The following is a 25,596-nucleotide window of genomic DNA, read 5'->3' as shown; positions in this document are numbered from 1 at the left end:
GTGACGTCATCATTTGTGCTGCTGGCAGAATACTAGTAATAATTACTAGTCAGGATCTGTGGGCGAAACAGAAACTGTCAGTAGAAGAGAGGATGCGTGTTGGTAAGTTTATACTAGTCTGTAAAATACACTATGCTTTGCATGTTTGATAACTGTACATTCACACGTATCTCGTAAACATAAATCGCACGTTAATTTCGGGTGTCCGTTTGAAGTCGCTTGCTTGTTGTCTGTTGTTCGTCAGTCACAATTTCTGCCATAGATAACTTTAGCTGAAGCAGTAGCTAACATTTTGGTTGCTAAGTTTTATGTCGTTTTTGAAAGTACGAACTTTAACTATGGAATTACTGCCATTGTCAACATTGATACAGTAAAAAAAAAGTGTAGGTGGACTGTAATGTAGAGGCCATTGAAACCTGATATTTTGAGAGCGAAGTTAGTGGATTGGGTTAGTTGCTATTCCGCAAATGTCTGGTGACGTCATCAATCAGCTGGTTAGGTTCAAAGGGCTGTTGCTGTTTTGAGAGCTGGGTCTTGAGTAACTAGATGACAGTGACTTTAATAAAAACTTAAAGGAATTTAAAAAGGCCTTCATGGAAATTGAACAGAGCCCGGTTTCCCAAAAGCATCTTAAGGTTACATTCATTGTTAGAAACGTAGTAGGAGCATCATTAGATCCCAGAGCCATTTCCCATTACTGAAGTTGCTCCTGAAAACGCTTGATATTTAAATGAAAATTTCACCCTGGGGAAATCTGGGCTTGTTTTCATCGTGGGGGGACGAAATCTGAAAAGAAATGTAGACCTTCTTTGTGGCATGTCGAGAAGGCTCTATGTGATACTGATCGCACTACACGTGTTTGTGCGTGTATATATTGCTAAGTATTAGTGATGCTCTGATATGACATTTTTATCTGATACCCAATATTTTCCTTGCCCAAAAAAACGATACTGATAACTGATATTTAACATTTTTGTGGCCTTTTAAGCATTCTAGTACAGTTAAATATTTCACACACACACATGGACGCAGCGGTCTAAGGCACTGCATCTCAGTGCAAGCGGCATCACTACAGTCCCTGGTTCGAATCCAGGCTGTATCACATCCGGCCATGATTGGGAGTCCCATAAGGCGGTGCACAATTGGCCCAGCGTCATCCAGGTTTGGCCGGGGTAGGCTGTCATTGTAAATAAGAATTTGTTCTTAACTGACTTGCCTAGTTAAATAAAGGTTACACACACCACACTGACCAAAAAGTTATTTTGTTGGCATTTACATATGTCCCCATTACCAGTAAAACATAATCAAAACCTATTTCTTTCACTTACTTGATGTTCATTTGTTCAGTCGTTTCATTATCAAGCAGAATTTCATCATACATGTCAAGCAATGAAGTTTCAGCCCTGTCTGTCCGTGGCCTCTCTTCATCGGTGCGCACTATCACTGTGTCCGTTTCCATCTTGTCCAGCTGTGTATGTAACATTTCACCTAAACCCTCTTTCTTTTCTGCATCGAGGTAGAGGTCCTTGTAAATAGCATCAAGCATGGTGGCAACACAGTATACGTCACTTTATACACCGAATAAATGGGGCCAAGATGTTTATCTGTTTCTGTGACCGTGACTACAAATACAAAGCAGCCCATTTCTTTGCATAGCAAGCAAAGGATATGAAGATGCTTCAAATGAAAACCAAGATGACTGCATTAAAAGATAAATACAGGTTACATAGACCATATAAAAAATAAATAAACTCAGCAAAAAAAGATATGTCCCTTTTTCAGGACCCTGTCTTTCAAAGATAATTCGTAAAAATCCCAAAAACTAAACAGATCTTCATTGTAAAAGGTTTAAACACTGTTTCCCATGCTTGTTCAAAGAAACATAAACAATTAATGCACATGCACCTGTGTAATGGTTGTTAAGACACTAACAGCTTAAAGATGGTAGGCAATTAAGGTCACAGTTAGGACACTAAAGAGGCCTTTCTACTGACTCTGAAAAACACCAAAAGAAAGATGCCCAGGGTCCCTGCTCATCTGCGTGAACGTGCCTTAGGCATGCTGCAAGGAGGTATGAGGACTGCAGATGTGGCCAGGGCAATAAATTGCAATGTCCGTACTGTGAGACGCCTAAGACGGCGCTATATGGAGACAGGACGGGCAGCTGATCGTTCTCGCACTGGCAGACCACGTGTAACAACACCTGCACAGGATCGGTACATCCGAACATCACACCTGTGGGACAGGTACAAGATGGCAACAACAACTGCCCGAGTTACACCAGGAACGCACAATCCCTCCATCAGTGCTCAGACTATCCGCAATAGGCTGAGAGAGGCTGGACTGAGGGCTTGTAGGCCTGTTGTAAGACAGGTCCTCACCAGACATCACCGGCAAGCATGTCGCCTATGGGCACAGACCCACCATCTCTGAACCAGACAGGATTGGCAAAAAGTGCTCTTCACTGACAAGTCGCGGTTTTGTCTTACATGGGGTGATAGTCGGATTTCCGTTTATTATCAAAGGAATGAGCGTTACACCGAGGCCTGTACTCTGGAGCGGGATCGATTTGGAGGTGGAGAGTCCGTCCTAGTCTGGGGCGGTGTGTCACAGCATCATCGGACTGAGCTTATTGTCATTGCAGGCAATCTCAACCCTGTGCGTTACAGGGAAGACATCCTCCTCCCTCACGTGGTACCCTTCCTGCAGGCTCATCCTGACATGACCTTCCAGCATGACAATGCCACCAGCCATTCTGCTTATTCTGTGCGTGATTTCCTGCAAGACAGGAATGTCAGTGTTCTGCCATGGCCAGCGAAGAGCCCAGATCTCAATCCCATTGAGCACGTCTGGGACCTGTTGGATCGGAGGGTGAGGGCTAGGGCCATTCCCCCCCAGAAATGTCCGGGAATTTGCAGGTTCCTTGGTGGAAGAGTGGGGTAACATCTCACAGCAAGAACTGGCAAATCTGGTGCAATCCATGAGGAGGAGAAGCACTGCAGTATTTAATGCAGCTGGTGGCCACACCAGATTCTGACTGTTACTTTTGATTTTGACCCCCACCACTTTGTTCAGGGACACATTATTCAATTTCTGTTAGTCACATGTCTGTGGAACTTGTTCAGTTTATGTCTGTTGTTGAATCTTATGTTCATACAGATATTTACACGTTTGCTGAAAATAAACAGTTGAGTGTGAGGGGACGTTTTGTTTTTTGCTGTGTTATTTATATATATCTAATCATTTTGAGTCGGAAGTTTACATACACTAAGGTTGGAGTCATTAAAACTCGTTTTTCAACCACTCCACAAATTTCTTGTTAACAAACTATAGTTTTGGCAAGTCGGTTAGCACATCTACTTTGTGCATGACACAAGTAATTTTTCCAACAATTGTTTACGGACATATTATTTCACTTATTCACTGTATCACAATTCCAGTGGATCAGAAGTTTACATACACTAAGTTGACAGTGCCTTTAAACAGCTTGTAAAATTCCAGAAAAGGATGTCATGGCTTTAGAAGCTTCTGATAGGCTAATTGACATCATTTGAGTTAATTGGAGGTGTACCTGTGGATGTATTTCAAGGCCTACCTTCAAACTCAGTGCCTCTTTGCTTGACATCATGGGAAAATCAAAAGAAATCAGCCAAGACCGCAGGAAAAAAATGTGCAGACCTCCACAAATCTGGTTCATCCTTGGGAGCAATTTCCAAACGTCTGAAGGTACACCATTCATCTGTACAAACAATCGTACACAAGTATAAACACCATGGGACCACGCAGCCGTCATACTGCTCAGGAAGGAGACGCGTTCTGTCTCCTAGAGATGAACATACTTTGGTGTGAAAAGTGCAAATCAATCCCAGAACAACAGCAAAGGACCTTGTGAAGATGCTGGAGGAAACACGTACAAAAGTATCTATATCCACAGTAAAACGAGTCCTACGCTGGCCGCTCAGCAAGGAAGAAGCCACCGCTCCAAAAACGCCGGACTACGGTTTGCAACTGCACGTGGGGACAAAGATTGTACTTTTTGGAGAAATGTCCTCTGGTCTGATGAAACAAAAATATAACTGTTTGTCCATAATGACCATTGTTATGTTTGGAGGAAAAAGGGGGAGGCTTGCAAGTCGAAGAACACCATCCCAACCGTGAAGCACGAGGGTGGCAGCATCATGTTGTGGGGTTGCTTTGCTGCAGGAGGGACTGGTGCACTTCACAAAATAGATGGCATAGAAGCAACATCTCAAGACATCAGTCAGGAAGTTAAAGCTTGGTCGCAAATGGGTCTTCCAAATGGACAATGACCCCAAGCATACTTCCAAAGTTGTGGCAAAATGGCTTAAGGACAACAAAGTCAATGTATTGGAGTGGCCATCACAAAGCCCTGACCTCAATCCCATAGAAAATGCATGTGCAGAACTGAAAAAGTGTGTGGGAACAAGGAGGCCTACAAACCTGACTCGGTTACACCAGCTCTGTCAGGAGGAATGGGCCAAAATTCACCAAACTTATTGTGGAAGGCTACCTGAAACGTTTGACCCAAGTTAAACAATTTTAAAGGCAGTGCTTCCAAATACTAATTGACCCACTGGGAATGTGACGAAATAAATAAAAGCTGAAATAAATCATTCTCTCTACTATTATTCTGACATTTCACATTCTTAAAATGAAGTCGTGATCCTAACTGACCTAAGACAGGGAATTTTTATTTGGATTAAATGTCAGGAATTGTGAAAACTGAGGGGGCAGTATTTACACGGCCGGATAAAAAACGTACCCGATTTCATCTTATTATTACTCCTGCCCAGAAACTAGAATATGCATATAATTATTGGCTTTGGCTAGAAAACACCCTAAAGTTTCTAAAACTGTTTGAATGGTGTCTGTGAGTATAACAGAACTCATATGGCAGGCAAAAACCTGAGAAGATTCCAAACAGGAAGTACCCTCTCTGACCATTCCTTGGGCTTCTTGGCTCTGTTTATTGAACATTTAGGATCTTTCCTGTAACGTGACACTTCCTACGGCTCCCATAGGCTCTCAGAACCCGGGAAAAAGCTGAATGATGTAATTCCAGCCGCTGGCTGAAAAACTTTAGCGCGTTTGGATGGTGGTCGATCAGAGGGCCATCAGACTGACGCTAGTGCACGAGGGGATCCCATGCTTTTACTTTCTCTCTCTTTGAACGTAAACACGCTTTCCCGGTCGGAATATTATCGCTTTTTTACAAGAAAAATGGCATAAAAATTAATTTTAAACAGCGGTTGACATGCTTCGAAGTACGGTAATGGAATATTTAGAAATTTGTCACGAAACGTGTCGGGCGCGTAACCCTTATTTACCCTTTCGGATAGTGTCTTGAACGCACGAACAAAACGCCGCTATTTGGATATAACAATGGATTATTTGGGACCAAACCAACATTTGTTATTGAAGTAGTAGTCCTGGGAGTGCATTCTGATGAAGAACAGCAAAGGTAATAACATTTTTCTTATAGTAAATCTGACTTTGGTGAGTGCTAAACTTGCTGGGTGTCTAAATAGCTAGCCCTGTGATGCCGGCTATCTACTTAGAATATTGCAAAATGTGCTTTCACCGAAAAGCTATTTTAAAATCGGACATAGCGAGTGCATATAGGAGTTCTGTATCTATAATTCTTAAAATAATTATGTTTTTTGTGAACGTTTATCGTGAGTAATTTAGTAAATTCACCGGAAGTGTTCGGTGGGAATGCTAGTCACATGCTAGTCACATGCTAATGTAAAAAGCTGGTTTTTGATATAAATATGAACTTGATTGAACAGACATGCATGTATTGTATAACATAATGTCCTAAGATTGTCATCTGATGAAGATCATCAAAGGTTAGTGCTGCATTTAGCTGTGGTTTGGATTTATGTGACATTATATGCTAGCTTGAAAAATGGGTGTCTGATTATTTATGGCTGGGTACTCTGCTGACATAATCTAATGTTTTGCTTTCGTTGTAAAGCCTTTTTGAAATCGGACAGTGTGGTTAGATTAACGAGTCGTGTCTTTAAAATGGTGTAAAATAGTCATATGTTTGAGAAATTTAAGTAATAGCATTTCTAAGGTATTTGAATAACGCGCCACGTTGAGTAGGTGGGACGAGAGGTTAAATGTATTTGGCTAAGGTGTATGTAAACTTCTGACTTCAACTGTGTATGTGTGCATACATGCGCACACACACACTCATTCACTAAAGTATGTGGACTAGAGGTCGACCGATTATGATTTTTCAACGCCGATACCGATTATTGGAGGACCAAAAAAAGCCAATGCCGATGTTTTTTTGTTTTTTTTTGTAGTAATGACAATTGCAACAATACTGAATTAACACTTATTTTAACTTAATATAATACATCAATAAAATCAATTTAGCCTCAAATAATTAATGAAACATGTTCAATTTGGTTTTAAATAATGCAAAACAAAGTGTTGGAGAAGAAAGTAAAAGTGCAATATGTGCCATGTAAGAAAGCTAATGTTTAAGTGCCTTGCTCAGAACATGGGAACATATAAAAGCTGGTGGTTCCTTTTAACATGACTCTTCAATATTCCCAGGTAAGAAGTTTTAGGTTGTAGTTGTTATTATAGGAATTATAGGACTATTTCTCTCTATATGATTTGTATTTCATATACCTTTTGACTATTGGATGTTCTTATAGGCACTTTAGTATTGCCAGTGTAACAGTATAGCTTCCGTCCCTCTCCTCGCTCCTACCTGGCCTCAAACCAGGAACACATCGACAACAGCCACCCTCGAAGCAGCGTTACCCATGCAGAGGAAGGGAAACAACTACTCCAAGTCTCAGAGCGAGTGACATTTGAAAGCCTATTAGCGTGCACCCGGCTAACTATCTAGCCATTTCACATCGGTTACACCAGCCTAATCTTGGGAGTTGATAGGCTTGAAGGGGTGAGTGTAATTTGTGGAACGTTCCAACAGGAATCTGTTCCAAAAAACGTAAAGTAAAAGGTTGCCAACCAACAACGCATACAAAGTAGCAACGCATACAAACCTAGCTAACTAGCTGCCGAATAGGCATCAACTCACCACGTAGCTTATTCTTAATGTTTGTCCATAGGCAAACAGACATGTGAGGAGAGACATTTTTCGGAATAAACGTGAGTGAAAAACGCAATGAAATAGACCACTCCCTACCCGGTATCTTATTCTGCCGCTATACAACTTTGTATGCGTTGTTTTTTGGAAACCTTGTTATTTACGAAGTTTTTGGAATAGATTCCTGTTGGAACGTTCCACAAATTATACCCACCCAGGTTGAAGTCATAAACGGCGCAATGCTTGAAGCACAGCGAAGGGCTGTTTGAATGAATGCTTACGAGCCTGCTGCTGCCTACCACCGCTCAGTCAGACTGCTCTATCAAATCATAGACATAATTATAATATAATAAACACACAGAAATACGAGCCTTGGGTCATTAATATGGTCGAATCCGGAAACTGTCATCTCGAAAACAAACGTTTTTTTCTTTCAGTGACATACGGAACCATTCCGTATTTTATCTAACGGGTGGCTAAGTCTAAATATTCCTGTTAGGCATTGATGTTTTATGGTTAGGTACATTGGTGCAACGACAGTAATTTTTTCGCAAATGCGCTTGTTAAATCAACACCCGTTTGTCGAAGTAGGCTGTGATTCAATGAAAATGAACAGGCACCGCATCGATTATATGCAACGCAGGACACGTTAGATAAACTAGTAATATCATCAACCATGTGTAGTTAACTAGTGATTATGTTAAGATTGATCGTTTTTTATAAGTCTAATGCTAGCTAGCAACTTACCTTTGCTTCTTGCTGCCCTCGCGTAACAAGTAGTCAGCCTGTTAATATAGTGGATTTGGCTATTTCAGCCACACCCGTTGCTGACAGGTGTATAAAATCAAGCACACAGCCATGCAGTCTCATTGACAAACATTAGTAGTAGAATTGAAGAGCTCAGTAACTTTCAACATGGCACCATCACAGGATGCCACCTTTCCAACAAGTCAGTTCATCAAATTCCTGCCCTACTAGAGCTGCCCCAATCAACTAACTGTAAATGCTTTTATTGTGAAGTAGAAACATCTTTGGCTCAGCTCCAAAGTGGTAAGCCACAGAAGCTCACAGAACGGGACCACCGAGTGCTGAAGCGCGTAGTGCTTTAAAATAGTCTGTCCTCGGTTGCGACTCTCACTACCGAGTTCCAAACTGCCTCTGGAAGCAACGTCAGCACAAGAACTGTTCATCAGGAACTTCATGAAAGCGGTTTCCATGGCCGAGCATCCGCACACTAACCTAAGATCACCATGCGCAATGCAAAGCGTCAACTGCAGTGGTGTAAAGCTCGCCGCCATTGGATTCTGGAGCAGTGGAAACACGTTCTCTGGAATGATGAATCGCGCTTCACCATCTGGCAGTCCGACGGACGAATCTGGGTTTGGCGGATGCCTGGAGAATACTACCTGCCCGACTGCGTAGTGCCAACTGTAAACTTTGTTAGAGGAGGAATAATGTTCTGGGGTTGTTTTCATGGTTCAGGTTAGGCCCCTGAGTTCCAGTGAAGGGAAATCTTAATGCTACAGCATACAATTACATTCTAGACGATTCTGTGCTTCCAACTTTGTGGCAACAGTTTTGGGGAATACCCTTTCCTGGTTCAGCATGACAATGACCCTGTGCAAAAATGGAGGTCCATACTGAAATGGTGTGGAAGACCTTGACTGGGCTGCACAGAGCCCTGCCCTCAACCCCATCTAACACCTTTGGGATGAATTGGAATTCTGACAGCGAGCCAGGCCTAATCTCCCAACATTGTTAGCACAGCTGAAAACTGTTATGCTCATTAAAGAAGCAATAAAACTGGCCTTCTTTAGACTAGTTGAGTATCTAGAGCATCAGCATTTGTAGGTTTGATTACAGGCTCAAAATGGCCAGAAACAAAGTACTTTCTTCTGAAACTCTGTCTATTCTTGTTCTGAGAAATGAAGACTATTCCATGAGATAAATTGCCAAAAAACAGAAGATCTCGTACAACTCTGTGTACCCATCCCTTCACAGAACAGTGCAAACTGTCTCTAACCAGAATAGAAAGAGGAGTGGGAGGCCCCGGTGCACAACTGAGCAAGAGGTCAAGTAAATTAGTGTCTACGTAAGAATGTTGTTCATTGACTATAGCTCAGCCTTCAACTCCATAGTACTCTTTAAGCTCGGGGCCCTGTGTCTGAACCCCGCCTTGTGCAACTGGATGCTGGACTTCCTGACGGGCCGCCTCCGGGTGGCAAAGTAGGAATCAACACAGGTGCCACACAAGGGTGCGTGCTCAGCCTCCTCCTGTACTCCCTGTTTACCCATGACTGTGTGGCCACGTACGCCTCCAACTCAATCATCAAGTTTGCAGACGACACAACAGTAGTAGGTCTGATTACCAACAATGACGAGACCGCCTACAGGGAGGAGGTGAGGGCCCTGGCGGAGTGGTGCAAGGAAAATAACCTTTCCCTCAACGTCAACAAAACGAAGGAAATGATCGTGGACTTCAGGAAACAGCAGAGGGAGCACGCCCCTATCCACATCAACGGGACCACAGTAGAGAAGGTGGAAAGCTTCAAGTTCCTCGGCGTACACATCAGTGACGATCTGAAATGGTCCACCCACACAGTCTGGTGAAGAAGGTGCAACAGCGCCTCGTCAACCTCAGGAGGCTGAAGAAATTTGGGTCGGTCCCTAATACCCTCACAAACCTTTACAGATGCTGTATCACCGCCTGGTATGGCAACTGCACCGCCCGCAACCGCAGGGCTCTCCAGAGGATGGTGTGGTCTGTCCAACGCATCACCGGGGGCACACTGCCTGCCCTCCAGGACACCTACACCCGATGTCACAGGAAGGCCAAAAAGATCATCAAGGGCATCAACCACCTAAGCCACGGTCTGTACACCCCGCTATCATCCAGAAGGCATGAGGTCAATACAAGTGCATCAAAGCTGGGACCGAGAGACTGAAAAACAGCAGGCTGTTAAACAGCCATCACTAGCTGGCTTCCACTTGCTTACGCAACCCTGCACCTTAGAGGCTGCTGCCCTATATACATAGACAGGGAATCACAGGCCACTCAAATAATGGAGCACTAGTCACTTTAATAATGTTTACATACTGCTTTACCTATCTCATATGTATATACTGTATTCTATTGTACTGCATTTTAGTCGATGCCACTCCGACATTGCTCGTCCTAATATTTATATTTCCATTCTTTTACTTTTAGATTTGTGAATTGTTAGACTACTGTCAGAGCTAAGAAAACAAGCATTTCACTAAACCTGCAATAGCATCTGCTAAATATGTGTATGTGACCAATAAAATGATGATTTTGTATTTGTTGCGAAGGACTTCAACTGAAGTAATTTGAGGACCGTGCTCCCAAATTATTAAAACATTCACTGTCTCTCTCGTGGAAATGTGATGCTTGACACGGGTATAAGGCCTTCTCCTGTCCTCCTTCGTCAAGTCTTACCACGACTTCATTTAACTTCTCCCCGCCTACAAATAAAGACTCAAGTATGCAGTTCCGGTGGTCAGGTCTGTACAATGCTGGTCCAACCAATCAGAATCCATGCTCCAACACTGTGTTGGTCATGTGGACTGGAATATGTTACGGATAACATCTATGAGTATGCCGTTTCACCGGATTCATTCAAATAATGCATAGATGGGACACTGATAGTGTCTTTCAGAACTTACCCGAATCAAAAACTGTAGATTGATGGCTACCTTGTAGGGGAACTGAAGGAAAAAGATGCTGCTTATAAACACTGCAAGGTGACCGGGGACAATAGTATGGTTAAACTGTACAAATATTTCTTACGCAGAGCATGTGCAGACCAACTGGCTGTTATGTTTTCTGATATTTTCAATCTTTCTCTAGCTCAGGCCACTATCCCCATCTGCTTCAAGATGTCCACTATCATCCCGTGCCCAAGAAAGGGAAAATAACTGAACTGAAGGACTACCGGTCCGCAGTACTCACTTCTGTCATCATGAAGTGCTTTGAGATGCAGGTCAAAGACCACACAGCCTCCTCCCTCCCCGACACACTCAACCCTCTCCATTTCGCCTACCACCCTGACAGATCCACAGACAACACAATCACCCTTTGCACTGCACACTGCCCTCACCCACCTGGACAACATGAATGCATATGTGAAGATGCTGTTCATCATATACAGCTCAGCCTTCAACACCATAGTGTCTTCTAAGCTCACCACAAAGCTTACGACCCTGGGACTGAACTCCTCCCTATGCAACTGGGACCTGGACTTCCTAATGGGCCACCCCCAGGCGGTGAAGGTAGGCAACATTACCTCCTCGACACTGACTCTCAACACCGTGGCCCCACAAGGGTGCGTCCTCAATCCCCTCCTGTACTGCCTGTATGCCCATGATTGCATTGTCACACAGTTTCAACTCCATCAAAACTGCCTACAGGGAGGAGGTAGGCACCCTGATGGCGTGGTGCCAGGTAAACAACCTCTCCCTCAACGTCAGCAAACAAAGGAGCTAATTGTGGACTTCAGGAGGAAACAGGCTGGGCACCCCCAACTCCTCATCAACGGAGACGAGATGTGTACGCTGCGGAACGTCCATGTTCTGCAGCGTACACATCTCTGAGGAGCTGAAATGGTCAAACCACACAGACACTGTGGTGATAGCAACTCTTCAACCTCAGGATGCTGAAGAAATTTGGCCTGTCAAATGGGCCTTCATAGTGTTCTACAGGAGCACCATCGAGAGAATTCTGTCGGGCTGCATCACAGCCTGGTACGGCAACTCCACTGCCGTGGACCGCAAGGCGCTACAGAGGGTAGGATGCCCAGCCGAACGTACCATTGTGTGCAGACTGCCTGCCCTCCAGGACACCTACAACACCAGGTGTCGTACAAATGCCAAGAAGATCATCAGGGATATATGTTTGATACTGTATAAAGTAGCTTGATATGCTAATTCCAGAAGTTCAGTGTCGATTGTATCCCCTGAACTATTATCTTCAGCACCTAACTATGTTGGCTAGCTAACAGGCTAAGAGAGCTAGCAATTTGATTCATACAAATGACTGTGGTCATTTATAGATAACCAACTTTTTCTAAACACATCTATGGTTATATGGCACGAACAATGGCTCCAAGTTTATTTGTCAAATTTGAAGAGACAGAGTAGATGGACATAACCTTGCCTCAAAATTATTTTGAATTAGTCCTTGGTGAGACAGTTGACAAAGCTGTTGCTTGATTCAATACTATTAAAAATGCAAGACATGGGCAATATTGCATATAGTTTTTCCTTGCTAATGTCGACCGGAAAATCAGAGGGATAAAGCAGATAAGTGTTTAATTAGTTTATTGGTTTGTCCATGCTGTATAAATTTGTCTGCATAGTTAACCATCACAAATTATTTTATTAAGGATATACCCCTTACTGCAGTACGTTGTTCCCAACTAGGGGTACTAGTCAAATCAACAGTAGTTGAGAAGGCTCATGAGTCCACAGGGTTACTGGTAAAATGAACATGAGGGGGTTCTTCAGGGGTGCTCCAGGCAGAACAAAATTCAGTTGGTGGTACAGTAACCAAAAAAGGTTTGGAATCACTGCCTTACTGTACACACTTGAAGACCTGTGATAGAGAAATTGTCCTACAGGTAACATTAATTATTGTCCTTAGAAGAATCGTTGATGTTCAAGAAACAGGTAAGAATTTCCACAAAGTGTTCAACTAATTTTCCTTGATAATGGTTTCCAACATAACTTCACTGAAGAACAAGAACATTTCTGTATTGTAATTCTATTTGCAGAGTACCTTATTGAACATCTGACTAGTGGCTGGTAACAAATGGCACTGTAAACTTGACTGAACACACTTCAGCGATAATGGATCTATCTCTTTCTGATCGGTACGGTTAGAAATATTGTTGTGGACGAAGTGATATTCCTCCTCTGCTTCAATCACCTATGGAGAGGTCATCAACCAGAACTGCCTGTGGGGAAAAAAAGAGCACAAATTGTAAAACAGTTAACATGGGTGGAAACCTAACACAGATTATCATCAATGTAGAATTAACAATAAGTGCACTATTGTTCACGGTAACTTTAAGGGTTATTTCAGAATGCATTCGTTGAGCAAACTATCTTCATTTACTTACGCTACGGCTGGTATGCACTTTAAAAAAAAAGTCTAATTTAAAATGTACTAGCATATTTGGCACCTCCATTGCAAATCACTCATTACTGCCACGCACAGGTCGGAAGTCTACATCAGATCAATAAATTGGAGGTGCCGAAGAGGCATTTTTTTCGGTTACTTGTACATTTCTATTTAGATCTTTTTTGTAGGTGCATACTGGGCGCAAAGCGAGTAAATGAAGATAGTGGCTCAGCGAAACATAATTGGTGATCAACTAATGTATTTTGACATTCTTAGACTTGCAGAGCTGGTGAATGGGAGTTTGAATCGGAGTTTCCTTAGTGTTAGAGGTCTCTAACGCAATAGATATATACAGTGCATTCTGAAAGTTTTCAGACCCCTTGACTTTTTCCACATTTTGTTAAGTTACAGCCTTATTCTAATATGTATTAAATAACTTTTTCCCCTCATCAATCAACACACCATACCCCATAATGACAAAGCAAAAACAGGTTTTTAGAATTTTTTTACAAATGTATAAAAAATGTAAAACAGAAATACCTGAAGTATTCAGACCCTTTGCTATGAGACTTGAAATTGAGATCAGGTGTATCCTGTTTACATTGATCATCCTTGAGTTGTTTCAACAACTTGATTTGGAGTCCACCTGTGGTAAATTCAATTGATTGAACATGATTAGGAAAGGCACACAACTGTACATATAAGGTTCCACAGTTGACAGTGCATGTCAGAGCAAAACCCAAGCCATAAGGTCGAAGGAATGGTCCGTAGAGCTCTGAGACAGGATTGAAGGTCCCCAAGAACACAGTGGCCTCCATTATTGAATGGAAGAAGTTTGGAACCACCAAGACTCTTCCTAGAGCTGGCCGCCCGGCCAAATTGAGCAATCGGGGGAGAAGGGGCTTGGTCGGGATGGTGAACAAGAACCCAAACTCACTCTGACAGAGCTCTGGAGTTCCTCTGTGGAGATGGGAGAACCTTCCAGAAGGACAACCATCTCTGCAGCACTCCATCAATCAGGCCTTGATGGTAGAGTGACCATACATAAGCCACTCCTCAGTAAAAGGCACATGACAGCCCACTTGGAATTTGCCAAAAGGCACCTAAAGACTCTCAAACCATGAGAATCAAGATTCTCTGGTCTGATGAAACCAAGATTGAACTCATTGGCCTGAATGCCACGTGTCACGTCTGGAGGAAACCTTGCACCATCCCTACGGCATGGTGGTGGCAGCATCATGCTGTGGGGATGTTTTTCAGCAGCAGGGACTGGCAGACTAGTCCCGATCGAGGGAAAGATGAACGGAGCAAAGTATAGAGAGATCCTTGACGAAAACATGCTTCAGAGCGCTGCTCAGGACCTCCGACTGGGGCAAAGGTTCATCTTCCAACAGGACAATGACCCTAAGCACACAGCCAAGACAACTCAGGAGTGGCTTCGGGACAAGTCTCAATGTCCTTGAGTGGTCCAGCCAGAGCCCAGACTTGAACCCGAACGAACATCTCTGGAGGCCTGAACATAGTTGTGCAGTGACACTCCCATCCAACCTGACAGTGCTTGAGAGGACCTCGAGCATGGGAGATACTCCCCAAATACAGGTGTGCCAAGCTTGTACTGTCATACCCAAGAAGACTCGATGCTGTAATCACTGCCAAAGGTGCTTCAACAAAGTACTGAGTAAAGGGTCTAAATACTTACAGTTGAAGTCAGAAGTTTACATACACTTAGGTTGGAGTCATTAAAACTCGTTTTTCAACCACTCCCCAAATTTCTTGTTAACAAACTATAGTTTTGGCAAGTCGGTTAGGACATCTACTTTGTGCATGACACAAGTAATTTTTCCAACAATTGTTTACAGACAGATTATTTCACTTATAATTAATTGTCACAATTCCAGTGGGTCAGAAGTTTACATACACTAAGTTGACTGTGCCTTTTAAAAAGCTTGGAAAATTCCAGAAAATGATGTCATGGCTTTAGAAGCTTCTGATAGGCTAATTGACAATACTTGAATCAATTGGAGATGTGGATGTATTTCAAGGCCTACCTTCAAACACAGTGCCTCTTTGCTTGACATCATGGGAAATTCAAAAGAAATCAGCCAAGACCAAATTGTAGACCTCCACAAGTCTGGTTCATCCTTGGGAGCAATTTCCAAGCGCCTGAAGGTACCACGTTCATCTGTACAAACAATAGTACACATGTATAAACACCATGGGACCACGCAGCCATCATACCGCTCAGGAATTAGACGCGTTCTGTCTCCTAGAGATGAACGTACTTTGGTGCGAAAAGTGCAAATCAATCCCAGAACAACAGCAAAGGACCTTGTGAAGATGCTGGAGGAAACCGGTACAAAAGTATCTATATTCACAGTAAAACGAGTCCTATATCGACATAACCTGAAAGGCCGCTCAGCAAGGAAGAAGCCCCTGCTCCAGAACCGCCATTAAAAAAAAGCCAGACTACGGTTTGCAACTGCACATGGGGACAAAGATCGTACTTTTTGGAGAAATGTCCTCTGGTCTGATGAAACAAAAATAGAACTATTTGGCCAAACTGACCATCGTTATGTTTGGAGGAAAAAGGGGGAGGCTTGCAAGCCGAAGAACACCGTCCCAACCGTGAAGCACGGGGGTGGCAGCATCATGTTGTGGGGTTGCTTTGCTGTAGGAGTGACTGGTGCACTTCACAAAATAGATGGCATCATGAGGTAGGAAAATTATGTGGATATATTGAAGCAACATCTCAAGACAGAAGTCAGAAAGTTAAAAGCTTGGTCGCAAATATGCCTTCCAAATGGACAATGACCCCAAGCATACTTCCAAAGTTGTGGCAAAATGGCTTCATTTCTTTGGGATAGGGGGCGGTATTTTGACGTCCAAATGAAAAGCGGGCCCAAAGTAAACTGCCTGCTACTCAGGCCCAGAAGCTAGGACAGGGGTCGGCAACCCAAAATGTTGAAAGAGCCATATTGGTCCAAAAAAAACAAAAAACAAATCTGTCTGGATTTAAAAGCCTTATATAAGCCTTATAATGAAGGCAACACATGCTGTAAGTGTCTATATTAGCTATATTAGCCTACTATCAAAATGATTAGTAGGCTACAAATACATAATAAGCATTCATGATTAAACGTTTATTTTACCTGCAGCGCATCCTGGAGAGAATGACGCACCACGTGACTACTCTGCTGTACGATGGTGCTTTAAGTTTAACTTCTATTATAATATTCATGTATTATGTTTCGTTGCATTGATGAAATTATAGAAATACAATACAGAAATCAGATTTGATGTCATTTTTATTTTAGGATTCGAAAAAACAACAAAATGTGCAACGTGCATAATAGGCCTCCTGTAATTTCAGACCTCCCCATGGAAATAAAATGCAGTCCTTTTCAATCCTCAATAATACGATACAATCCTCTTCTCTTTTCCCCCTTATCTGGGCAACAGACAGAGTGCAATAAAACAGCAGCCTTTTGAAAAGGTAAAGTGTATATAAAATTAAAATAATACAGTTTATGTTCGATTTCTGTGCATTATCCTCTTTTTAGTTTTCTGCAAATGTGCAAGGGTAAAATGCAGCAGCACCCTCTTCTCTTTTGACACGCACAATACAATGCAGCCATCCTCGGACCTGAGCAACAAATGTGTCATTCCAAATATATACTGCCAAAAATCAGAAATCACTTTATAAAAAAAGCCACTTTGTTACTAAATATGTGCCTATGACAGGATTGTGTTCTTACCCGTTTAATGTGACTTCTGTTTTCGGACATCACTGGACAGCTTCTCAACATCGGGCATGTAAGATGTAACTTTAATCTTCACGCAGGACTGCAAGCTCTCATCTGTGAGGCGGGTGCGGTATTTGGATTTTATGTAGTTCATGTTTGAGAATATCTGCTCGCACAGGTACGTTGATCCAAAGATGGATAATACTCCAAATGCATATTTCTTCATGTTCCTATAACTGTCAGGAAGAATGGAAATGTCTTTCCACGTTACTCTTTTTGTTATTTGACAACTTCTCATTACAAAGCAAACATGTGTAACAGTGTAGGTTCCGTCCCTCTCTTCGCCCCAACCTGGGCTCGAACCAGGGACCCTCTGCACACATCAAACAACTGACAACCACGAAGCATCGTTACCCATCGCGCCACATAAGCCGCGGACCCTACTTCAAGTCTCAGAGCGAGTGACGTCACCAATTGAAATGCTATTAGCGAGGACCACCGCTAACTAACTAGCCATTTCACATTGGTTACACATGCAGGCAATACTTCCGCATTGGCAATGAAAGCAAATGATTCGGTCCAAGAACTGTGCAACCATCTGTTCTCCTCAGCTATCTTTCTCTTTTTCCATTTGGGATCCATGGCCCATGACACACCCGCCGGTTTGTTTGCAACAGCCACCTGTCTTGCACTACGCCGAGCTGAAAGAAACGTGTGTCGCAGGCTATGACGTAAATCTTCGTTGACAGAAATGTTGAAATTAAATATTTATTATAGACATTTTTACAGCATTGGATAATAAATTATATTAAAACAAAAAATATATTCACACCATCTTTTTCCATTTTCATATTTTTGAAAAAGCTCCAGGGAGCCACTAGGGCGGCGCTAAAGAGCCGCATGCGGCTCTAGAGCCGCGGGTTGCCGACCCCCGAGCTAGGATATTCATATAATTGGTAGATTTGGATAGGAAACACTCAAGTTTCTAAAACTGTTTAAAGTAATGTCTGTGACTATAACAGAACTGAAATGGCAGGCGAAACCCCGAGGACAAACCATCCCCCCCCCCCCCCCAAAAAAATGTCATCCTACCACTGATTTCAATGGCTGGCACTTTTTATAATAGGGCGAACTCGTGCCCGATTGCAGTTCCTAGGGCTTCCACTAGATGTCAAGTCTTAAGATTAGAGTTTCAGGCTGGTTTTTGGAAAAATGAGCCAGAAATTGTAGTTTTTCTAGGTGGCTCCCATTTTGGATGTATTGTTTCCAAGCTCGTGAATGAGAGCGCGTTCTTTGGTATTTTTCTCCGGTAAAGACAATAACGATTCTCCGTCTTAAATTTGATTGTTTATTTGCGTATTAGGGTACCTAAGATTTGATTATAAATGTTGATTGACTGACTTGTTTGGATAAGTTTATTGGTAACATTTGGGATTCATTTTGTATGCATTTTGAAGGAGGGAAACCGAGTGGATTATTGACTGAAGCGCGCCAGCTAAACTGAGTTCTTATGGATATAAAGAAGGACTTTATCGAACAAAATTACCATTTGTAATGTAACTGGGACCTTTTGGAGTGCCAACAGACGAAGATCTTCAAAGGTAAGGCATATATTATATCGCCATTTCTCACTTTTGTGTCGCAACTCCCTGGTTGAAAATGATTTGTTATGCGTTTGTGTGCTGGGCGCTGTCCTCACATAATCGCATGGTTTGCTTTTGCCGTAAAGCCTTTTTGAAATCTGACACGGCGGCTGGATTAACAAGTTAAGCTTTATTTTGATGTATTGCACTTGTGATTTCATGAGTTTAATATCTTTAGTAATTTAATTTGAATTTGGCGCTCTGCAATTTCACCGGAAGGTGTCAATGGGGTGTACAAAGAATTTGCACAGCTGTCAATCAAGCTAAGGACATAAGAGCATTTATCAGTCCAAGGTTGGTTTGATCTGTTGTTTCTTGGTACTCTTGTCAAGGCCTATACCTTTAGGATTTATGACAAGATTGTGTTCATTTTGATAAATGCTGTCAACAGGCTATGTAATCTCATTCATTTGCAAAGTTAGGTAAAGTGTTTGTAGGAAGAGTCGGGATAGTTGCATGTTTTAATCTTTGACCTTTGGCACACACAACCAAACCCATCATTAAGAGATATGTTGTTTTACAACCAAATCTCTTTTTTATCTAAATGTGATGTTATAGGGTCCAGACACTTGTTTTGCAATTTCACTTGTTTTTGAGAAACTTACCCTAACCATCCTCATTCTGCTCATCCTCATTCTGCACAATGAGGATTAGGATGGTTGGGTAAGTTTCTCAAATTGCGAAACAAGTATCTCGACCCTATAACTTATTTATTTTTATTTTTTTTGGTTGTAAAAAACGCAAACTTCTCCTTTAATGACGGGTTTGGTTATGTGTGTGCCAAAGATTAAAGCATGCAACTATCCTAAGACTCTTCCTACAAACTGACTTTATCTAACTGTGCAAAGTAATGAGATTACAAAGCCTGTTGACAGCATTTATCAATATCATCACAATCTTGTCATAAATCCTAAAGGTATAGGCCTAGACAAGAGTACCAAGAATCATGAATCAACAGCACAAACCAACCTTGGACTGATAAATTCTCTTATGTCCTTAGCTTGATTGACAGCTGTGCAAATTCTTTGATACCCTACTTTTATTTCAGCACAGTTCTTATGGAATTACTTTTGTGCCTTTTTTATATTAAGCAACCCTTTTGAATTTGAGAACAACATTTTTATTATGGCAAATAAAAATTATGATATTGAAATCTAAACATTAACCCAAAAGTTTTGAGTGCAAAATAAATAATATTGCAAGGAAATAATTTTTAATGGCAAGAACAAATAAATGCAACGAAATTCTTTCCAGTGAAACATTTTCAATCATAACGCGATTGTGGTGAAACTGTTCCCTCTTTTGCAGTGGTGTAAAGTACTTATGTAAAAAAAATACTTGAAAGTACTATAGTATAGTTTTGGGGGGTATCTGTACTTTACTATTTATATTTTTGACAGCTTTTACTTTACTGTATTCCTAAAGAAATGTATGTAATTTTTACTCCATACATTTTCCCTGACACCCAAAAGTACTCATGACATTTTGAATGCTTAGCAGGACAAGAAAATGGTCTAAAGTACATCCCTGGTCATCCTCTGATCTGGTGGACTCACTAAACACATGCTTCGTTTGTAAATTATGTCAGAGTGTGCCCCTGGCTATCCCTAAATAAAAGGGGGGAAAAAAGAAAATGATGCCGTCTGGTTTACTTAATATAATATTTTTTAAATGATTTATACTTTTACTTTTAATACTTAAGTATATTTTACTCAAGTAGTATTTTACTAGGTGACTCACTTTTACTTGATTCATTTTATATTTGTTTACATGATTCCATATGTGTTATTTCATAGTGTTGATGTCTTCACTATTATTCTACAATGTAGAAAAAGGTTAAAATAAAGAAAAACCCTGGAATGAGTAGGTGTGTCCAAACTTTGGACTGGTACTGTGTGTGTTTTTGGGGGTTGTATAAAAGCAAAAGTCTCTTTTTCAATCTCCTGCATTTAATCTGTCAAAGCTAATATGATGTGGTTATCCAGAAATAAAATATTTGGTTTATATGTATCTTCTCTCTCTAGTGTTTCAGGTATGGCCTGGAGAGCTGTGTTCACAGCCTTGGAGGCAGTGTGTGAGGAAAACATCACAGCTCTGTCTGGGCCTACCGACTTGCTGTACGGTAACGCTTCCGAACGCTTGGTGACCTGCATGAGAAAGATTCAGGACCATGGCCGTGCCCTCGAACCTGTGGTTGCTGGTTTTACTGCAGTCTACCACCACTATGACTTTGACGCAGATACCCCTGGGAATGGATATCGCACACTGGTAAAGGTAAGCTATAATAACATAACTTTTCTACTAACCTCATTGCCCAGAATGATGTCAGTAGTCTAGAAGAAGTATCACACAGTGTGATTGTCAAGAGACTGAGACAATCACACAGTCAAAAGACTGCGTAAGCTAGCAACAGAGGGACAATTTTGGATTATTAATATAATGCAAAACTAGAAATATATTCATTTTATTCACAATATCAGGTGACAATAAAGCATCTCATCTCTCAGGTGCTGCAGTCTTGCCTTTTGCACATCATCCACAAGGGCCGCTACATTGCCTCTAACTGCCACAGGGCCTTCTTCAGGGCCAACCACAACGCCTCAGAGATGGAAGCCTACTCCAGTGCCCTGTGTCAGCTGCGGGCCCTTCTCTACCTTGCTCAGCGTCTGCTCCACGACAACGGTCATGGGCAACTGTACTCCCTGCAGGATGGAGAGCTGAGCAGGAGGTTTGTGAGGGAATACACCTCCATGCACAAGGCCTGCTTCTATGGCCGCTGCTTGGGCTTTCAGGTCAGTCATCGCCACTTGTTGACTTTGTGGAAGGAGTGGCACATTGAATTCAATATAATTTTGATAAGATATAATTTAGCAATTGGTCATTGTGAATGCTGGACTAAGCTTTTCGTGACTTGGGAATATACTGAGGGTGGATATACTGTAGCCTCGGCTAGAACCAGGCTTCCCTGACGTTTTTGGAGGTATGGCTACGTGAGACTAATGATACTGAAATCCAAATTTTCCCTCCGTCTCCCCAGTTCTCGCCTAACCTTCGTCCGTTCCTGCAGACAGTTGTCATAAGCATGGTCTCATTCGGAGAGAGCTACGGAAAACAACAGTCTGGGTTAGGTCAGTCTCTGTAAATGTCTGTGAATTCTTTGGGCTGTAAGAGCTTGTAAAAACGATATATATTAATTTAATGGAGTACAGGCTTAACTGAATAAACAACACAGACTGAATGCAATGACATTTTAGTAGTTTGAGGAATGGTCTCATCTCTGAGGGAAGGTCCTCGCAGCCAGATGATGTGATGGCAAGGTAGTCCTATGCACGACTGCTGGCATCAAACCCCTTTTTCTATAATACAGTAAGTAAGAGAATGTGGCTAAGTTTGTCACATAAATGCAACCCAAGATTTACGCCTATTGGCTGGGAGAGAGAGGAAGGTGATAATTGCCAAAGTGAGCCCAGCCCATAGGTTAAACAGCAAGCGTGAGGCATATGCATTATTGTGCCGTGCTTATAAGCTACCAGGTAAATGGGTGAATGACCTTCCACACATGGCTAATGGGAAAGGGGAGTAGAAACAAGATGCTAATCTGATGATGATACGTTTGTATACATTCCCACTATGCCCATAGAATAGGAAACAAAAGTGAATTTATGTTATGGATGAAGTTAAACATTCAGACCAGCCTTCCTGATTTTGAACTTTCGTAATAGTACTTGGCGCAATAAACCTGAGTGACTATCTACCTCTTAGGGCCTCTTGTAAGATTTGTGGTTATCCTTTGACATTTTTAAAAGTGAATTGCTTAGTATGCACTGCCCTACAGACTTTGCATTCACTCTCCATTTCCCTCAGGCATGGCAGCTTTCTCCTTCCTTACCTCTGGGAAGTATGTCATTGATCCAGAGCTGAGGGGAGCAGAGTTTGAGCGGATCACCCAGAATCTGGACATGAAGTTCTGGAAGTCTTTCTGGAACCTCACAGAATCAGAGCTTCTATCGGTGAGGGCAGAAGGGAGTCCACTAGTAATATGATATTGTATGCAAATAGGATGTCTTGAATCTTGCAGTCTCTCTAGGTCCCTCTCTGTTTCCACTAATTACTCAGTCTCTTTTCTTGCTCTTCCAAACTTTCTGTTGGTTTGATTGCTTTTAAGACCGTTTACAACATCCTCTTCATCATTTTATCCCTTTCTCCCACAGGGCTTGGCCAGTATAGCCTCTAACCTAGTGCAGCTGAACCTCACCCTGACCATACCTCCTGAACCACTGCGCCTCCCCCTGGCCTCAGACCCCCGTCTCTTTGCCCCCGTGTCCCCTCCGGTGGCCCACTGGGGCCCTGGACCTGTTAACATGCGGCTCATCTCCTATGAACTTCGAGAAGGACAGGTGAGCTGTCAGCTGTAACCTCAGTGGTTACTATGTGATGTTTTTATCAAAGTTCTGCACAGTTTAGTCATGTTAGTGTAAAAAGGGTTATGTTATGACGGAAACATCTCTTTCTCTCTCTTCCTTCAGGACAGTGAAGAGCTGCTGGCTTTCTCTCGTACAGAAGCTACCCCCATCTCTGTGTCTTTGGTACCGTTTGGTGCTCGGAAGCACCCTCCCTCCCCCTGGCTGCTGATCCACTTCCATGGAGGAGGCTTCGTGGCCCAGACTTCGAAATCCCATGAGGTATGGTAGGCCAGGCATTGTGATGTGATGCCTGCAATTACTTAAGCTAATCACTCACCTTAGTCCCTCAGTAATCAAGTGGGGCTCAGCACTTACCATGAAGTCTACTTTCCTCTCTTTTAACAGTTATGTTTAATTTTCCTGTCACTTCTCCATTTTCTCATCACTCCATTTGTCCACCATCCTCCTTTTATTTTCCAGAACTATTTGAAGAGCTGGTCCAAGGATCTAAATGTCCCCATCCTGTCTGTGGACTACTCCCTTGCCCCTGAGGCCCCATTTCCCAGAGCCCTGGAGGAGTGCTTCTATGCCTACTGTTGGGCCCTCAAGAACTGCCATCTTCTGGGTCTGTGTTGTTACTAATGTGTTAGAGTTTAGAACCAAATAAATTATTGCAGAATTATAACAACCTCCTGTATCAGACCAGCTGGTACTGATTGCTCTGTCCCCCTGCCCCAGGCTCCACGGCTGAGCGCGTGTGTCTGGCTGGGGACAGTGCTGGGGGGAACCTCTGCATCACAGTGTCTATGAGGGCCATAGCCTGCGGTGTGCGTGTCCCAGATGGTATTATGGCTGCCTACCCAGCTACCCTGCTCACCACTGACGCCTCGCCCTCCCGTCTGCTCACCCTCATTGACCCACTACTGCCATTAGGAGTGCTCTCCAAGTGCCTCAACGCCTACGCAGGTAAGGAAGGAAGGATGTGAAATGGATGAGGGTATTAGTCAAAGCTTATGGAAATGAGTTAGAGGGGCAAAGAGTGTCTCAGCATTAAGAGTGATGCTTTTGTGTGGAGGTCTTAAATAACTGCATTGTTTTGCCTTTTTTCCCCCAATTACCCTTCCTCTTTTCCACTCTCCAGGTGTAGACTCTCAGGCGGTACAGTCCACAGAGGGGACCAGCACATTGAGTGCTCTAGGTAGAGACACAGCCTTGCTGATCAGTGACCTCACACACGGGGCATCCAATTGGATCCAGTCCTTCCTTCCTGCAGAGGTCCTAGGGTCACTGTCATCGTCACACCGGAAGTCCCTCGACAACGAGGCCCACTACACATCAACGTCACCCTATTCCTCCTCATCCAACTCCTCCTCAGGTCCTAGGTATTACCCAGAAGGTTTTGAGCCCCTGCGCTCTGAGCGCCTCGCTGTGATCCAGACGACTAGCTGTCCCATCGTCAAGAACCCGTTTGTGTCACCGCTTCTATCCCCTGATGACCTACTGAGAGGACTACCGCCTGTACACTTAGTGGTGAGAGGGGGAGATGAGGGAATGGATGGGTAAAAGGTGTGTGTGTGTGTGTGTGTGTGGTTGTGGTGGCGTCAATGCATTTGGAAAAATTGGTGTGGAGGATGGAAAAGCCAAGAAAGCAAAAGAGTAGCAGACCTGCCAACCTATACACATTTTGTGTACCATGCACGCAATTTGAGGTCAAAGTACGCTGGTATGAAAAACTAGCCAAAAATACACAGAAATAGGCTTTTAGTTGGAACATTGTGGTTTCAACCGTCTGAAGTTGGAGCTGAGCCAATCAGAGGACTTGGGCGATGAGAAAGAATCTTTAGCTCTTCGCTCCAGCCTACCCCCCCCCCCCCGTAGTCGTAGTACTGTTTTCCTCCCTCGAGCTGGATGGCAGCTCTCCACTTCATCCTTTGATGACACTGATGTGTGAGGAAAAAGGATAAGGAAAATGGAGAACAAACTGTTTGTCAAATACATTTTCCAAAATGTTGTTAGTTAAGCACACAACCACGTATTTCGTAGTTGGCTCCTTGACGAATGTAGTTAGCTACTGCGTTTAGTGAACAGGAATTAAGCGAGAACAGTTTCTTGCTCACACATGCTTAGATCTCCACATTGGCCCTGTAATTCTTACACCCCTGTCTGTCCCCACAGGCCTCTGCACTGGATGCCTTGTTGGATGACTCTGTGATGTTCGCCAAGAAACTGCGGGATATGGGCCAACCAGTGACCCTGAAGGTGGTGGAGGACCTCCCACATGGCTTCCTCAGCCTATCGGGGCTCGCTAAAGAGACACAGGTGGCCTCAGACATCTGCGTAGAGCGAATCAGAGAGGTCTTTCAGCAGCAAACCCCGCCTCCCTGTACTGACAAGCAACCAAAGTTGGAAAGGACCAATCATGGCCCATCAAATTGAGTGGCTGACCAACTGCCTAATAAAATGAAGGGGAAAGTGTAGTTGTTAGATTAGAGTTTGTAGGGAACTGAGGAGTCATGCATGTACAATTTATAAAATGGTGAATAGGGCGGGGGGAAAAAATACACTAAGGATGGAA

At 42.9% G+C, this 25,596-nt stretch overlaps 1 protein-coding gene and 1 long non-coding RNA gene across 2 annotated transcripts; one reads left to right on the top strand and one right to left on the bottom strand.

Moving 5' to 3' along the window:
- Positions 1-25,596, top strand: lipea (lipase, hormone-sensitive a). The gene is made up of 11 exons (XM_029735916.1): positions 1-102; positions 20,643-20,892; positions 21,126-21,410; positions 21,656-21,746; positions 22,483-22,628; positions 22,830-23,015; positions 23,145-23,300; positions 23,502-23,646; positions 23,760-23,987; positions 24,163-24,551; positions 25,197-25,596. Exons 2-11 carry the CDS (start codon positions 20,653-20,655, stop codon positions 25,455-25,457), a joined length of 2,127 nt encoding a protein of 708 aa, XP_029591776.1. The 5' UTR covers positions 1-102; positions 20,643-20,652; the 3' UTR covers positions 25,458-25,596.
- LOC115176104 (uncharacterized) lies at positions 16,793-17,282 on the bottom strand. Its single transcript, XR_003872163.1, has 2 exons — positions 16,988-17,282; positions 16,793-16,875 (listed from the first exon to the last, which is right to left on the bottom strand). It is a non-coding gene; the product is annotated as an uncharacterized LOC115176104 (long non-coding RNA).

Source organism: Salmo trutta, chromosome 36 (assembly GCF_901001165.1).
Source record: "Salmo trutta chromosome 36, fSalTru1.1, whole genome shotgun sequence".
In the NCBI taxonomy this organism is placed as follows: domain Eukaryota; kingdom Metazoa; phylum Chordata; class Actinopteri; order Salmoniformes; family Salmonidae; genus Salmo; species Salmo trutta.
The sequence above is the reverse complement of the archived record's forward strand: the minus strand, read 5'-3'. Positions and strand labels throughout refer to the sequence as shown.

Excerpts from the sequence above, each read along its gene's own strand:
- lipea (XM_029735916.1), top strand. The coding sequence starts at position 20,653 with ATGGCCTGGAGAGCTGTGTTCACAGCCTTGGAGGCAGTGTGTGAGGAA. Across the intron at positions 23,016-23,144 it reads ATGAACTTCGAGAAGGACAG|GACAGTGAAGAGCTGCTGGC; the intron begins GTGAGCTGTCAG and ends CTCTTCCTTCAG. Across the intron at positions 23,301-23,501 it reads AGACTTCGAAATCCCATGAG|AACTATTTGAAGAGCTGGTC; the intron begins GTATGGTAGGCC and ends TTTATTTTCCAG.